Source organism: Sciurus carolinensis, chromosome 14 (assembly GCF_902686445.1).
Source record: "Sciurus carolinensis chromosome 14, mSciCar1.2, whole genome shotgun sequence".
In the NCBI taxonomy this organism is placed as follows: domain Eukaryota; kingdom Metazoa; phylum Chordata; class Mammalia; order Rodentia; family Sciuridae; genus Sciurus; species Sciurus carolinensis.
The window spans coordinates 55150349-55166466 of NC_062226.1; the positions used below are offsets into that span (position 1 = coordinate 55150349).

Sequence of the window (16118 nt, forward strand, 5' to 3'; positions counted from 1 at the left end):
AAAGTTTATTGTAATATGAGCAGAACACAAATGAAAAGGTGTAGAGGAGCAAGGAGAGGATTGTCAAAAAAAAAAAAAAAAAGCTGTATGTAGTGAATTTGAGCTGGATTTGGAAATATGAGTAAGAACTCACCAGATGCATGGAGGTGTTGAAAGACCCAGAGGCATAACAAAGTGAGATGTTTTATGAAGACACACAAATTCACTGTGAATGAATGAAGCCCAAGATGCAGAGGTAGGGGATGAGGAATATGGAATGTTAATTTGGGGATTGTCATTTTAAAAGGCCTTATATGTCAAACTAAGAAGAGCTAAAAATTGATGTGGCTGGTGGAAAAGGAACTAGCAAACAGGACACTGTGTTGGTTCTCATCCAAACTCTATCCTCATCTTGGCTGTTCTAAATGCCTCTTTACAATTCTACAGAAGAGATTCTCTCTCCTTCAGTGGCCAGTTAAGTCTGGGTTTGGATTAGGTAACAGAATTAGCTCACCTGTGCTCTAATGCTGAAAGGCAGAAAGATCTTGCTTAGGTAAGCAATGAAAATTCTGTGGGCAGCCAGCTTGTCACTTTGTTCCTTTTCCAGGGGTACCCAAGGTTTCTCTGTCCTGTGGAGAGTACCACAGGACAAACACCATCAAGGACCAACTCCATCTATCATCTTCCTGTGTGGTACTGGTCACTGTACTGACTGGCCCTTTTATACTCAGTGAAATGTGAAGATGGAGTACTAACTATTGAGGCTCTCGAATGGACTCCAATCTTATGCTAAGGGTAGTTATGACAGACTGAAATTCCGAGAGTTTGAAGCAGGAGAGAGTGAACAGCAAAGTCAAATGCTACAGTGAGGCTGGGTAGCTCAGTGTAGAGCACCTGATTAGCATGCACGAAGTCCTGGTTTCAATTCCCAGTGCCAAAAACAAAAACAAAAACAAAAATGCTATAGTGAGGAGGAGTGTTCTTAGAATAGATGAGAAATAAATGAGAGAGGAGGAAATCAAAACAATATCACCTCTTCTGTGAAAAAGTTCTGATGATGAAGGGAAGGAAAGACAGGGCAGAGCTTGATGGAATCAAAAGAAAGCGCCGATGAGAACCCTGCCAGAGAGGTCACCACTTCCCTAGTTCACTGCTGTTTTTTGGGGGGTGGCGGCGGCAATCACTTACTTTGCTGATGTGCTCAGGGGCTTGGTCAGGAGTGTTGCTGAACTCTCCACCAATCTGGAGGTCACTGACACAGCAAATGGAATCCCTCAGTTCCGTAAGCTTTTGACTGCCCAATACCTGCATCGTCTGGTATGGTTTGTGTTCTTTGTGCTAAAAGACAAACAGTAAATAAGTAAATGTCCACTTATAGTAAAAGCAATTAAACCACAAATTCTGTCATGAACAGATCTAAATGAAGTTACTGATTTTCTTTTTTCTTTTTTTGGTACTAGAGACGCTTAACCACTAAGCTACATCCCCAGTCCTTTTTATTTTTGATTTTGAGATGGGGTCTTGTTGAGTTGCTTAAGGCCTCTCTAAGTTGCTAAGGTTGGTTTTGAAATTTTGATTCTCCTGCCTCAGTCTCCCAAGTTGCTGGCATTACAGACATGCACCTGGCTAAGTTCCTGATTTTCTTAATCCTCATAACCTGGTGTTCTGTTTTCTCAGACTGTATATTTATCTATTTCATTTCCATGAATCACAGCACCAAACTAATGGTAAAAGTTGCTTACAACTCCCCCGTGGTTCATAGCCCATATTCCAAAACCACCTCCTTTGAGTAACCCTTCAATCAAGACTATATTAACCAGGGTCAGGCACCAGATGATAAGGGCCAGGCTTATGCCCCCAATTCACTAGAATTACTGAAACCAGAGAGTCCTAAATATTTCCTCTGCTCTAACTTGCTGTGGCTGGAGAAAATCCCTGCAAGTTGTGCTCTAGGCCTCCCCTCTCCCTTCTGCCTCTGAACTGAGACTGGTACTTCCCTCTGTAGCCCTGTGTGGTATGCCGTCTCCTCTTAGGAAATGTGAGTAATAAACATCTTTCTATGGCTTTTATCTCTCTCTCAATCACATCCACAAATTAAAATTCCATGGGTACAATTGCAATACTTGGCCACAGCACTCTTCTACTTTAAGCGTATGGCCATGTTGCCACTAAACTGACTCAAGGATTAAGAGCCTACAGACTATAACTTCATTTGCCACATCTATCACCTCTGTCTTTAAATTCTCCTAAAAATTATATCACTGAAGTCAAGCAATTAGGTTATAAGCCCAAAAGTTTCATTTTTTTAAATGGGAATTTGAGATATTAATCAAACAAGGTAAATACTATTAAGTATACTCCAGACACTTCATAAAAGCCTGTTTATTTATAAGTACAATTTATGCATAGCAATATTTCTTTTCTTTTCTTTCTTTTTCTTTTTTTTTGGTACAGGGGATTGAACCTAGTTCGCTTTATCACTGAGCTACATCCCCAGTTTTTTATTTTGAGATGGGGTCTCACTAAATTGCTGAAGTGGGCCTTGAACCTGTGATACTCCCATACTGGCCTCTCAGGTCACTAGGATTAAATGCAAGGGCCATTATGGACAGCAGTGCAGTAATATTTCAATCAGAACTCATGGAAGTTTAGGACACACCTATTTGAGGACTCAAGAATATACACTCATGCCACCTGTAATCTCAGCTACTTGGAGGTTGAGGTAGGAAGACCATAAGTTTGAGGCCCACCTGGGCAACTTAGCAAGACCCTGCCTCAAAATAAAAAGGGCTGGGATGAAACTGAGTGACAGAGCACCAGTTCACTCCCCACTACCAAAAATAGAAAAACAAAGCAAAACAAAAAACGAAGAACCCCATCCTCAAGAATTCACTGAATAGGTACATAGACATAATGGAATATTACTGAGTCCTAAAGAATCGAAATTATGGCATTTGCTGATAAATGGATGGAACTGTAGACTATCATGCTAAGTGAAAGAAGCCAATCCCAAGAAACCAAGGCCAAACATTCTCTCTGATATGTGGATGCTAACACGCAATGTGAGTGTGTTTGGGGGAAGGGCGGATAGGGGAGAATAGAAGTACTCTGGATTAGACAAAGGGAATGAAGGGAAGGGAGGCAGGATGGGAATAGGAAAGAAAGTAGAATGAATTGGACATTATTTTCCTGTGTTCATATATGAATACATAACCAGTGAAACTCCACATTATGTACAACCACAAGAAAGGGAAGTTGAACTCCATGTATTTATAATACATCAAAATACATTCTACTGCCATATACAACTAAAAAGAACAAATAAAAATTTTTTTTAAAATATTGAGTAAGAAGCACTGTGGATTTATATACTTTCAGGTGCATCTAGTGAAGCAATCAGGTATGCATTCCAATCCAGTAATTATAATCAATAGACTGTCTGAAATTTGACCTTATTTCTGTTATTCCTTATTAAAACCAAAATAATCCAAGAATACGGATTGTCAGCTCTAAAAATAAGATGTCTGATAGGCAGTATACACTTGCGTTTATTTTGAATCCTGGGGGCTGGGGATATGGCTCAGTTGGTAGAGTGCTTGAAAAAAAAAAGGCTTGAACCCTGGGCTGGGGTTGTGGCTTAGTGGTAGAGCGCTTGCCTAGCATGCATGAGGCCCTGGGTTCCATCCTCAGCACCACATAATAAATAAAATAAAGGTATTTTGAACCCTAAGGAATGTCTCTTTGAATAATTAAACCCTTTATGAAAAGTGACTTGTAGAGAGGCGAGGGGTATAGCTCGGTGGCAGAGTGCATCCCTAACATGTGCAGAGCCTCAGGTTCGGTCCCCAGCACAATAATCCAAAAATAATTATCAATGAAATCTAAAAGGTTTTACTACTGACCTTATGAAATATAACAGGATACAAGATATTCACAGATAGGATAAGTTCTCCTTCCTCAATCATGTCTGCTGAATTTTCAGGTTTTTTCCCCATCGCATGTGATTCCTGCAGAAAAAAGATAAGACCCTGAAATCAGATACTGTAACTCAGATAAGAGGTAATACGGTACAATGTTTAGTAGCAAGAGCTACTAAACAGCTCTGGGTTTGACATTAAGCTTTAGTTTCATCTTCTATGAAAAACAGAATATATTTATTTCATAGAATGTTGCTGGCAATGTGTACACAAATCACCTAAGAAGGGCTGGGGATGTAGATCATTGGTAGAGACCCTGGGTTTGATTCTCAGTGCGACACCATGCGTGCACACACACAAACAAACACACACACACTCAGGATTTAATTATAATCACTAAGGTAACCACTAGAAAATACCTACAGAACAGAAAAGCAGAGAATCAAAATGGCAAACCACAAAAATCCTATACATAAAATATATAAGGCATACAAATAATTAACTGGCAGAAGTAAAGCCTTTCTTATTAGTAAGTAGTTCAAATATAATGGATCAAACTTTCCTATTAGAAAGGCAGACTGGTAGAATGGATTTAAAATCCTTGATCTGGCAGACACAGTGGTGCGTGCCTGTAATCCCCGCAGCTCAAGCTAAGGCAGGAGGATTGTGAGTTCAAAGCCAGCCTCAGGAACTTGGCCAAGACCTTGTCTCTAACTAAAAAATAAAAAAGGGCTGGGGATGTGTCTCAGTGGTTAAGTGTCCCTAGGTTCAATCCCTGGTACAAAGAAAAAAAAAAAAAAAGCATTGTTTCTATATGCTCTCTAGAAGACACTTTAGATACAGATTGGAAAGTTCCAAAGATAGAGAAAGATACCCCATGTACATAATAACCAAAAGACAGTTGTTGCTGGCTGTATTTTTTTTTTTTGGTCAGACAATACAAACTTCAAGCCAAAAGATTATAAGAGACAAAGAAGAGCATTATATATTAATAAAGGTGCCATCCAGCTGGGCACAATGGGGCATACCTATAATCCCAGTGACTTGGGAGGCTGAGGCAGGAGAACAAAAGTTTGAGGCCAGCCTCAGCTACTTAGCAAGGCCCTCAGCAACTTAGTGAGACCCTGTTTCTAAAAAAAAGAAAAGAATTGAAGAAACAGTTCTACAATAATGTTTAGAAATTTTAATACTTCACTGATAAAAATGGACAGAAAAAAGACAGATTAATAAAGTAGAAGAACTGAACACTTTGAACAATTTGACCTAATAAGACAAACAGAACTCTTCATTTAACAAGAGCAGAGAGAGAATAAAAAGGAAATAATACAGATCAACAATAGCAGAGAGGGGCTGGGGGTGTGGCTCAGCGGTAGAAAACTTGCCTCGCTCGTGTGAGGCACTGGGTTCGTTCCTCAGCACCATATGAAAATAAATAAAATATGGTATTGCCCATCTATAACTGAAAGTTAAAAAAAAATAGTGATTAAAAATGAAATAATACATTGGAGATAAATGAAACAAAGCAGAAAATGATATAGAAAAAAACAACAAAAATAAAATAAAATCTGATTCTTTGAAAACATCAGATTTGAAAAACTCTTGTTGACTAAGAAAAAAAGAAAGAAGCCTCAAACTATTAAAATCATTACTACTGATTTCACAGAAAAAGGATCTTTGTTTTTCTTGGCAGTATTGGGGACTGAACCCAGGGCACTCTACCACTGAGTTTCACCATCAGCCCCTTTTTTTTAATTATTATTTTATTGTAAACAAATGGGATACATGTCGTTTCTCTGTTTGTACATGGCGTAAAGGCATACCATTTGTAAAATCATAAATTTACATAGGGTAATGCTGTTTGATTCATTTTGTTATTTTTTCCCTTCCCCCCCACCCCTCCCACCCCTCTTTTCCCTCTATACAGTCCTTCCTTCCTCCATTCTTGCCCCCCTCCCTAACCCTAACTCTAACCCTAACACTAAACCCTCCCACCCCCCATTATGTGTCATCATCCACTTATTAGCGATATCATTCGTCCTTTGGTTTTTTGAGATTGGCTTATCTCACTTAGCATGATATTCTCCAGTTTCATCCATTTGCCTGCAAATGCCATAATTTTATCATTCTTTATGGCTGAGTAATATTCCATTGTATATATATACCACAGCTTCTTTATCCATTCATCAATTGAAGGACATCTAGGTTGGTTCCACAATCTGGCTATTGTGAACTGAGCAGCTATGAACATTGATGTGGCTATATCTCTGTAATATGCTGATTTTAAATCCTTTGGGTATAGGCCAAGGAGTGGGATAGCTGGGTCAAATGGTGGGTCCATTCCAAGTTTTCTAAGGAGTATCCACACTATTTTCCAGAGTGGCTGCACTAATTTGCAGCCCCACCAGCAATGTATGAGTGTACCTTTCTCCCCACATCCTCGCCAACACCTGTTGTTGCTTGTATTCTTGATAATCGCCATTCTAATTGGGGTGAGATGGAATCTTAGGGTGGTTTTGATTTGCATTTCTCTTATTACTAGAGATGTTGAACATTTTTCCATATGTTTGTTGATTGCTTGTAGATCTTCTTCTGTGAAGAGTCTATTCATTTCCTTAGCCCATTTGTTGATTGGATTATTTGCATTCTTGGTGTAGAGTTTTTTGAGTTCTTTATAGATTCTGGAGATTAGTGCTCTATCTGAAGTATGATTGGCAAAGATTTTCTCCCACTCTGTAGGCTCTTTCTTTGCATTGCTGATAGTTTCCTTTGCTGAGAGAAAGCTTTTTAGTTTGAATCTATCCCAGTTATTGATTCTTGCTTTTATTTCTTGTGCTATTGGAGTCCTGTTGAGGAAGTCTGGTCCTAAGCCGACATGTTGAAGCTCTGGACCTACTTTTTCTTCTATAAGATGCACAGTCTCTGGTCTGATTCCGAGGTCCTTAATCCATTTTGAGTTTAGTTTTGTGCATGGTGAGAGATATGGGTTTAGTTTCATTCTGTTGCATATGGATTTCCAATTCTCCCAGCACCATTTGTTGAAGAGGCTATCTTTTCTCCATTGCATATTTTTGGCCCCTTTGTCTAGTATGAGAAAACTGTATTTATTTGGGTTTGTGTCCATGTCCTCTATTCTGTACCATTGATCCACCTTTCTATTTTGGTACCAATACCATGCCGTTTTTGTTACTATTGCTTTGTAGTAGAGTTGAAGATGGGGTATTGTGATACCCCCTGCTTCACTCTTTCTACTGAGGATTGCTTTAGATATTCTGGGTTTCTTATTCTTCCAGATGAATTTCATAATTGCTTGCTCTATTTCTGTAAGGTACATCATTGGGATTTTAATTGGAATTGCATTGAATCTGTATAGCACTTTTGGTAGTATGGCCATTTTGACAATATTAATTCTTCCTATCCAAGAACATGGGAGATCTTTCCATCTTCTGAGGTTTTCTTTAATTTCTTTCTTTAGTGTTCTGTAGTTCTCATTGTAGAGGTCTTTCACCTCTTTTGCGAGAGCCCTTTTTATTTTTTATTTTGAGACAATTGTCACCAAGCGCCTTGAGGTCCTTTGCCTTAGTCTCTTGAGCGGCTGGTATTATAGATGTGCACCACCATGTCTGGCAGAAAAAGGATATAAGAGGAAAGTCTGAACTATCAGGGGTCATAGCACAGTGGTGGACTGCTTGCCTGGCATGTGTGAGTCGCTAGGTTCGATCCTTAGCACCACATAAAAAATAAATGAACAAAATAAAAGCATGCTGTCCATCTACAACCAAAAAAAGGAAAGTCCAGGACAAGATAACTTAACAAGGTGAATTCTACAAAATAGTTAAAGAATTAATACCAAATGTTTCTCAAGCTCTTCAGAAGAAATCTGAAAAGGAGTGAACACCTCCTAACTCATTCCATGAGGCCAGAATTATCCTGACACCATTGCCAAAGGTCCCACAAAAAAGAAAACGACAAGCCAATATCCCTTATGAATATGAAATGCAAAAATCCTCCACAGAATACTAGAAACAAATTTTGAAGTACATTGAAAGGATCATACCCTACAACCAAGTGGGGTTTGTTCTCAGATTGCGAGAAGTATAACATTAGCAAATCAATGAATGTAGTACAACACACTCACAGAATAACAAGAAAAAAGCATATCACCTCAATTGATGAAGAAAAAGTCTTTTACAAAACCTGACATTCTTTCACAACAAAAATACTAAATCAAAGAGAAGAGGAAGAGAAGGGAGGGAACTTCTTCAACACAACACAAAAGGTCATATATAGATAAAAAACCAGCACTAACGTCATATTCAATGGTGAAGGACAAAACTTTCACTGTAACATCAATCAGCAACAAGACAAATGTGCACTTTTACCACTCTTAAACAACAAGCTTTAGCCACAGGACGGGGAAAGCAGTGAGGAAGGATAGGAAGAAAGGTGACTAAATTGGAAAAGAAGAAATAATGTTATCTCTGTTTATAGATGACATGGTCGTAGAAGTACAAAACTCAGGAATACACACACACACACCACACAGACACACACACACAAACCAATAACAAATCAAAACAGCTAATAAGCAAATTCATAAAAGAAGCTGGATACAAAATCAACACACCAAAATGAATTATTTCTATATCCCAGCAATCAACAATCTGAAAAAGAAATTAAGAAAACAATTCCACTTACATCAAAAAGAAAAAGATACTCAAGGATAAATTTAACTGCTATGGTCTGGACAAGATTGAGTGTCCCACAAAGGTTCAAGTTGGAAGCTTGGTCCCTAAGGAGGAGGAGCTATGGAAAGTTTGGAAAATGGGACCTAGTAGGAGGTCCTATGGGCAGTCAAAGTTATGCTCTTGAAGGCATTAAGGCATTTCTGTGGGAGCCTGGTTAGTTTTTGTTGAGTAAATTGTTATAAAAACAATAAGTTGGGCCCTACTCAGCCTCTCTTTGCTTCCTGTCTGGAAATGTGATCACTTGCTCCAGCACATGTTCCTGCCATTGAATTCTGACACACTTTGACTAGAACAGTGCCACAGCCATGCCGCTAAACCTCCAAAACCCTGAGCTAAACAAACATCATTTCTTTGTAAAGTTCATCTGCCTCAGAGATATCATTATAGTAATGAAAACAACATATTAACCAAGGAGTACACTAAAAACTACAAAACACAGCTGAAAGCAATTAAAGACCTAAATAAACAGAAAGACATTTTCTGTTCATAGATTCAAAGACTTCATATTGTTAAGACAACAATAGCCCAAAGTGACTTACAGATTCAATGAAATTCCATCAATATCTGAGTGGTACTTTTTACAGAAATAGAAAAACCTAGGCTAAAATTCATAAGGAATTTCAAGGAACCTTGAAGAGCCCAAAGAATCTTGATAAAGTTGGATGACTCAAATTTCCTGATTCCAAAACTTATTACAAAGCTACAGTAATAAAAACAGCGTAGTTCTTGTATAAGGATGGGCACACAGGCAAATGGAATAGAAAGAAGAAATTTATATAGAACTGACTTTTCATAAAGATTCCAAGATCACTCAATAGGGAAAAGGATGGTTTCTTTCAACAAATGGTCCCAGGAAAAATGGGTTTATATGTGCAAAAGAATGAAGGCAAATCTTTACATCACATGTAAAAATGAACTAAAAAATGAATCAAAGACCTAATTAATAAGCTCAAACTAGAACACTTTAGAAGAAAACAGGAGAATCTTCATGATAATTAAATTTGGCAATGTTATCTTAAGCACAAGACACGAAGAGCACAGACATTGAAAAAAACGTGGATAAACTGAAATTTCATTAAATTTTAAAACGTCAAAGGACATCAAAAGAGTAAAAAGACAATCTGAAGAAGGGGAGAAACTATTCTCAAATCAGAATATGGTAACATTCTAGATTTTATAATCTATTCAGATTATAAAAGAACTCTTACAACTCAACAATGTGATAGCTCTCATGGGCAAATAACTTCACTAGGTATTTGTCAGAGTAAATATACAAATGGCCAAAAAGTAAATGAAAATATGCTCAGCATCATTATTAATTAGGGAAATGCAAATCAAAACTGCAATAAATGCTCCTTCATATCCACTAAGATAGCGATTATAAAAAAGAAGTGTTGACAAGGATACAGTAAGGAAAAATTGGAACCTTCATTCACTGTTAATGGGAATGTAAAATGGTATAGCTACTACAGAAAAGTTTGGGGTTCCTAAAAATATTGAAAAATAGAATTACCATATAACCCAACAATTCTACTCCTGGGTATATGCCAAAAGGAATTGAAAAGAAGGACTCGGATACTTATAGACTGATGTACACAGCAGCAATATTCACAACAGCCAAAAGGTAGAAACAACCCATGTGTCCATCAATATCTGACAAATTTGGTGTATCCATACAAGAGAATAGTACCTTCAGCCACTAAAAGCAAAGTATGCTGCACAACTTTAAAGAAATGATACTAAATAAGCCATATAGAAAAGGACAAATATTGTATGATTCCATTTAACTGAGGTGTCTAGAATAGGCAAATTCATAGAGATAGAAAGGAGAATTGAGGTTGCCAGGGGCTGTGGGGAGACGAGAATTTTGCTTAGTGGGTACAGAATTTCTGTCTGGGGTGATGAAAAAATTCTGGAAATACTGGCGATGACTACATACTATTGTGAAATATACTTAATTTTATTTTATTTAACACTTAAAAGTGGTTAAAACAATAATTTTTATGTTAATGTTAAATTCTACCATAACTTTTTAAAAAGTGGGAGAGAATTCCTGCCCTCGGTACTATCAAGTGCCCAGCACAAGGTCTGGCACATGGCAGGTTCTGAGCTCAATGTGTCTAGTAGCCTCTAATTTCTCAATATTCATCTTCTTAAATTTTTCTTAGGGCTTTACACATGAGATAATAAGATTAGGATTAAGAATGTGGTTAAAGTAAAATCAGAAACAGAACAAAAAGTCTAGGAACAGGATGGTAAAAAAGGCAGAAATATAGCCTTGTATGTGAGAGTAAGACCAAACCAAAAGCTGAGCTAAAGGGAGAGATCTGACAGATCAAATATGTGGTTACTTGAGTTCTTCGAGGCCTTTTCTCTAACTAGTTCCTAGTCTCAATGGAGTGTTTCAACTAAGCACATCTAATACAAAGCTACCATACAGTCATTATTAATAGCATCCAATGATAGTTGCATGTTTCATGGGAAATAGGTAAAAAAGATGAGAATCTTACCATCTCATATGCAAATGTTTCTTGTCTGCAAACACGATCTATCGTTATGGTTTCTTCCCGATGTTCCAAGAACCTCTTTCTAACCCTGTTGTTATACAAAAAAATCAAGGTTCAACATTCTTTCCTGAGGCTTCAAAAACATCTTTAATATTTAACTTCTTATTGTAGACTAGTTTTAGACAAAGAAAAGTTGCAAAAATAATACAGAGTTCCTTTATATCTCTTGCCCAGCTTCCCCTAAGTTTACATCCTATATGATCAGAGAAGTGATCAAGAACAGGACATTGACATTAATATAACATTATTAACTATAGACCTTTTCCAAACTTCATACAATTTAATTCGATGCCTACCTGCTGCTCCATTCCAGATTCCTACTCAGGATCCCATGTAGCATCACTTATTTTTCCCTCCTCCCCTTGAGTCTGTCAGTTTCTCAGTCTCCCCATGTCTTCCACGTTCTTGACACTTTCCAAGAACTCTCATCAATTTAGAGAATATCCCTGGATTTGGGTTTCATTGTGGAGTAAATCTGACATCTCTGGCAAGAATACCACAGAATGACAATCTCCTCCTCAGTGCAGTTTATCAAGAGGTTTGTGATGGTGACACATCAATATTGCTAGTGATGTTTATCTTGGTTAAGTTCCTGTCTGCTAGGTTCTCCACTAAAAAGACACTTTCTTTTCTCTGAACTTGATAAATACTTCAAGGGAGAGAACTTCAAGACAATGCAAATCTCCTCTCCTCAAATTTTCACCCAGGAATTCTGGCATTCACCACTAGATTGTGTCTGCAGCATTTATTACTGTGGTATATGCCTAAAGGTGATTCTCTATTTCCCTCATTCTACTTTTAATCACTGAAATTCTATTATGAAGACCTTTTTCTCCCCCTTTACTTATTTAATCATTACTGCAAATATATAGAATACCATTTTATTCAATAGGCTAAAATCTAATATTATCATTACTTAATTCTCAAATTATTTCAGCTTTGGTCACATTAGGAGCTCCTTCAGGTTGGCTTCTGCTCAAGGCCTTGATCTTTCAAGCATTTCCTTATTTTGGGAAACCAGATGTCCAAGACTCATTCTGTATTTTTCCTGTCTTAATCCTGGAATCAACCACCTGTCCTATGAATAGTTCCTCTACTGGAGAGAGTTGTTAAAAAGACAAGTACCAGGGTACTAAGTGTTCTCCTTAATGAAGTCATTGCTCCTAAGGCCTCTCAGCTGACACAGGAAGAAAACATACATATGTATGCTGACTCATGCATATACAAATAACTATTTCTGTAATATATTTAAAATCAAGAGATGGGTGTGGTGGCTACTGTAATTCCAGCTACTGTGGAGGCTGAGGCAGGAGAATCACAAGTTTGAGGTCAGCCAGGGAAATTTAGTAAGTTCCTGTCTCAAAATTAAAAAATAAGCCAGGTATGGTGGCACATATCTATAATCCCAGTGACTAAAGAGGCAGAGGCAGGAGGATCACAAGTTCAAGGCCAGCCTCAGCAATTTAATGAAACTGTCTCAAAATAAAAAAATTGTAAGGGCTAGAGAGATAATTCAGTGATCAAGTGCCCCTGGGTTCAATCCCCAGTACCAAAAACTAACTAAAAATTAAAGGGGCCAAGAATGTAGCTCAATAGTAGAGCACCCCAGGCCCAATCCCCAGTCTGGGATGTGTATATGAGGGAAACCAAACTAAAATCACAGGATTTGTTGTAGCCTTCACCCTTTCTTTGTTTTTAACTTCTTTTTGCACTAGAGAGAAACCCAGCTCTCATGATTGGCAATCTACTTATTGGTTCAATTCTAGTAAAATAAATCCCATGAAGTAGTTATAGGATTGCTAACCTATACTCCTGTAAGAAACACTAGCTCTTGAGCAATTCTTTTTGGCTTCAGTCTTACATCAGCATGGAGATCTCCTTATGTCCTAGATTAAATCCTTCCTTCTTCCCCACCTCTGCAGTGTTGTCATGTTATTCATTTACAATAGTTAGGCTCACTTGTCAGGCTTTTTCTATTCCATTTGCACCCCGCCTCCCCACCCCCCACATCCTGGTTGGTTTTGTCTGATTACTTCTGGGGTATGTGAAATGTGAAACTGCTGTGGTACTAAAGAGTCAGAGATGTCAAGCCCTCTTTGTTCTTACTAACCTGATTCCACATTCTTTCTTCTTTCTGCCCCTTTCCCACCCATCTCCTATAAGCAGTCAATCTCTATAGTTCTGGTTTATTCTTTCCCTTTCTTCTGTTCAAATAAACAGGTTATCTGTTTATTTTAGCTTCTTCTGTATCATTCTGAGCTCAATTAGGAGGAATAAACTGAACAGTAATTTGAAGAGAGAAAGCTTAATCTAAAGAATTATTTTTAACAAAAGACTGGAATAAAGAGATATTTGCAAGGAAGAAAAGGGAACTCTAAAGAATATAGGAATTATAGATAAAAGGAATACCCTACCCCTAGGGCTGAGAAAGAAGGCCCAAGAAGTCCTTTTCTCCCCTAAGGACTAAGATCCAGACCTGCTAGAGGGGACCTGGGTATGACTCAACGAATGGCAAAAAAAGTTGCCAAAAAAGTTGCTGCAGTGCTCTATCAGTGGACCTTGCTGAAAATCCATCTTTAATGGTGCTAGGAAAAACTGTTTAAGGGAGTGGGTGGCAGGGAAAAACTGCAGTATGTTGCAGGGGCTGGGCACTGGGAGGCTATGTGCACTGCAGGATCCTGCTGAGCCAGCATGTCAGACCCCTCAAGTGCCCCAAGGTCTCTTCATTGCCTTTTACTGGCACAGCCTAACAATGTGCCAGTTTGAAAAGGAAAAATATTTAAAGGGTCAAGGTCTATTTTTACAGAACAGGCAATAAAAATGTAAATTTGCAGATGAGAGCCAATAAATTATACCCAGCACATCATCGTTTTGCATGAAGGGTGGCATATGCTTTGGGGTTTTGCTTTCTTCACTTACTAGTATGTCCTGGAAATCACTCTGAGTTCATCCTTCTTCATCCTTTATTATAGCTGGAGGATATTCCACTGTGTGGATCTCCACGTTCTTTTATGTACGTGGAGATAATTTTTTCAAATATTTTGTAACTGCACACAAACAATAACCTCAAACACATTTATTTTCTTATTGTTGGAGGGATATTTTCAGTATAGATTGCTATAAGTGGCACTGCTGAGTCAAAAGGGAAGTCTAGAGGTAATTCTGTGACACATTACGAAACTTCTAGAGAAGGGCTGGACCAACTTGCAATCTCATCAGCAATAGTTGAAAACACCTGTTTTCATAGCCTTGTCAAAATATTTTTAAATATTTTTAAACTTATGTCACTGATAGACTAGTAAAGGCAACACAGTGCAATTTTAATTTTCACTTCTCTAATGTGTGTGGTAAATAGAACATTTAAAAATGTTTTGTCATTTTTATTTTTAAAACTTTTGGTGCAGGGAATCAAACCCATGGACTTGTACACGAAAGGCAAGGGCTCTACCGCCGAGCTACACCCTCAGCCCCTATTTTTATCTTTTTGTGTGTGTATGGGTGGGGGGGGCGCAGTGTGTGTGTATGAATTATTAGTTTATGTCTTTTTTCCCTCAACTTTTAAGTTTCCGCATATTAGAGAGATTAGCTGTTTATTTTTCAATATTTATTTAGATGTTGATAGACCTTTATTTTATTCATTTATTTATATGTGGTGCTGAGAATCAAACCCAGTACCTCACACATGCTAGGCAAGTGCTCTACCACTGAGTCACAGCCACAGCCCAGATTAGCTATTTATGGTGTATGTTATAAATATTTTTTTCTAAGTTTGGAAGTTGTCTTTTGACTTTATTTGTTTATTTAGCCACGAAAAAGATTTTTAGTATTAGGTAGTCAATTGTAACAATTAACCTGAGGGCTGGGGTTGTAGCTCCATGGTAGAGCACTTGCCTAGCTTGTGTGAGGCACTGGGTTCGATCCTCAGCACCAAATAAAAATAAACAGAATAAAGATATTAAAAAAATTCCTCTGAATTTCAATCAGTTTTATTACACCGAGGTTTGTATGTTTCATTCTCTATATTTTGATTGCTAACCTGCCTGGAGCGCATTCTTGAGTATAGCATCATACTTAACTTTCTTATGTATTTTACTATCTCTGGACTTGCTATTGTTGTGCTATCCTGTTTTTCTATTCATGAGCCAGTCCCCACTGTCTGAAAAAGACTTATGTGTACTTTATTATCTAGTAAAACCACTACTCCTTATAATCCCCCCCACCCCAAATTTTCTTAGGTCTTCTTCCATGTTTTCCATACGAACTTTATCATCAGCTTGTCTAACTCCATTAAATAACTTTTATTATTAATAATATTTTTATTGGGCTTATAAGTTTATGAATTTTAACTCAGAAAGAACTGACTCATTCAAGGGTTTAGTCTTCCTACCCAAGAACTGGGAATTCTCTTTCAATTTATTCAAGTCTTCTGGGTATCTTAAAATTTTCCTCACATAAATTTTATATACTTCTTGTTAAATGTATTTGTAAGTATTTGACTTTTTTTTGCAATTGTAAATGAAATGTTCTCTAATATTATGTCCTCTAGTTATATTTTTTCAGTATATAAAGGCTATTTTTTCATTTTCTTTCTTATCTTTTTTGCAATACTGAGGATCAAACCCAGGGCCTTACAAACGTTGGGCAAATGCTCTACCATTCGACTACATTCCCTTCTTATTTATTGAGACAGGGTTTCACTAAGTTGCCCAGGCTGGCCTTCAACTTGTGATCCTCCTGCCTTAGCCTCCTGAGGAGCTGGAATTATAGGCATGCAACACTGTGTCCAGCAAGGCTATTGATTTATATGCATCATTTTGTATTCTGCTCTTTCACTAAATTCCTTGCTTAATTTAGTTTTAACATTAATTTCTTTGGGATTTTCGTCAGCAGATGGAGTTTCTACTTCTTCA

The 16118-nt window shown here is 37.6% G+C and overlaps 1 protein-coding gene across 1 annotated transcript in view; it reads right to left on the reverse strand.

Moving 5' to 3' along the window:
• The window catches only part of Snapc3 (small nuclear RNA activating complex polypeptide 3), a 32431-nt gene that overhangs the window by 9262 nt on the left and 7051 nt on the right, over nt 1–16118 (reverse strand). Inside the window, exons 3-5 of the mRNA XM_047525806.1 lie at nt 11152–11236; nt 3882–3986; nt 1168–1317 (exon numbers count right to left, since the gene is read on the reverse strand). Of these exons, the coding sequence (XP_047381762.1) occupies nt 1168–1317; nt 3882–3986; nt 11152–11236 (340 nt within the window). The remainder of the gene's footprint in view (nt 1–1167; nt 1318–3881; nt 3987–11151; nt 11237–16118) is intronic.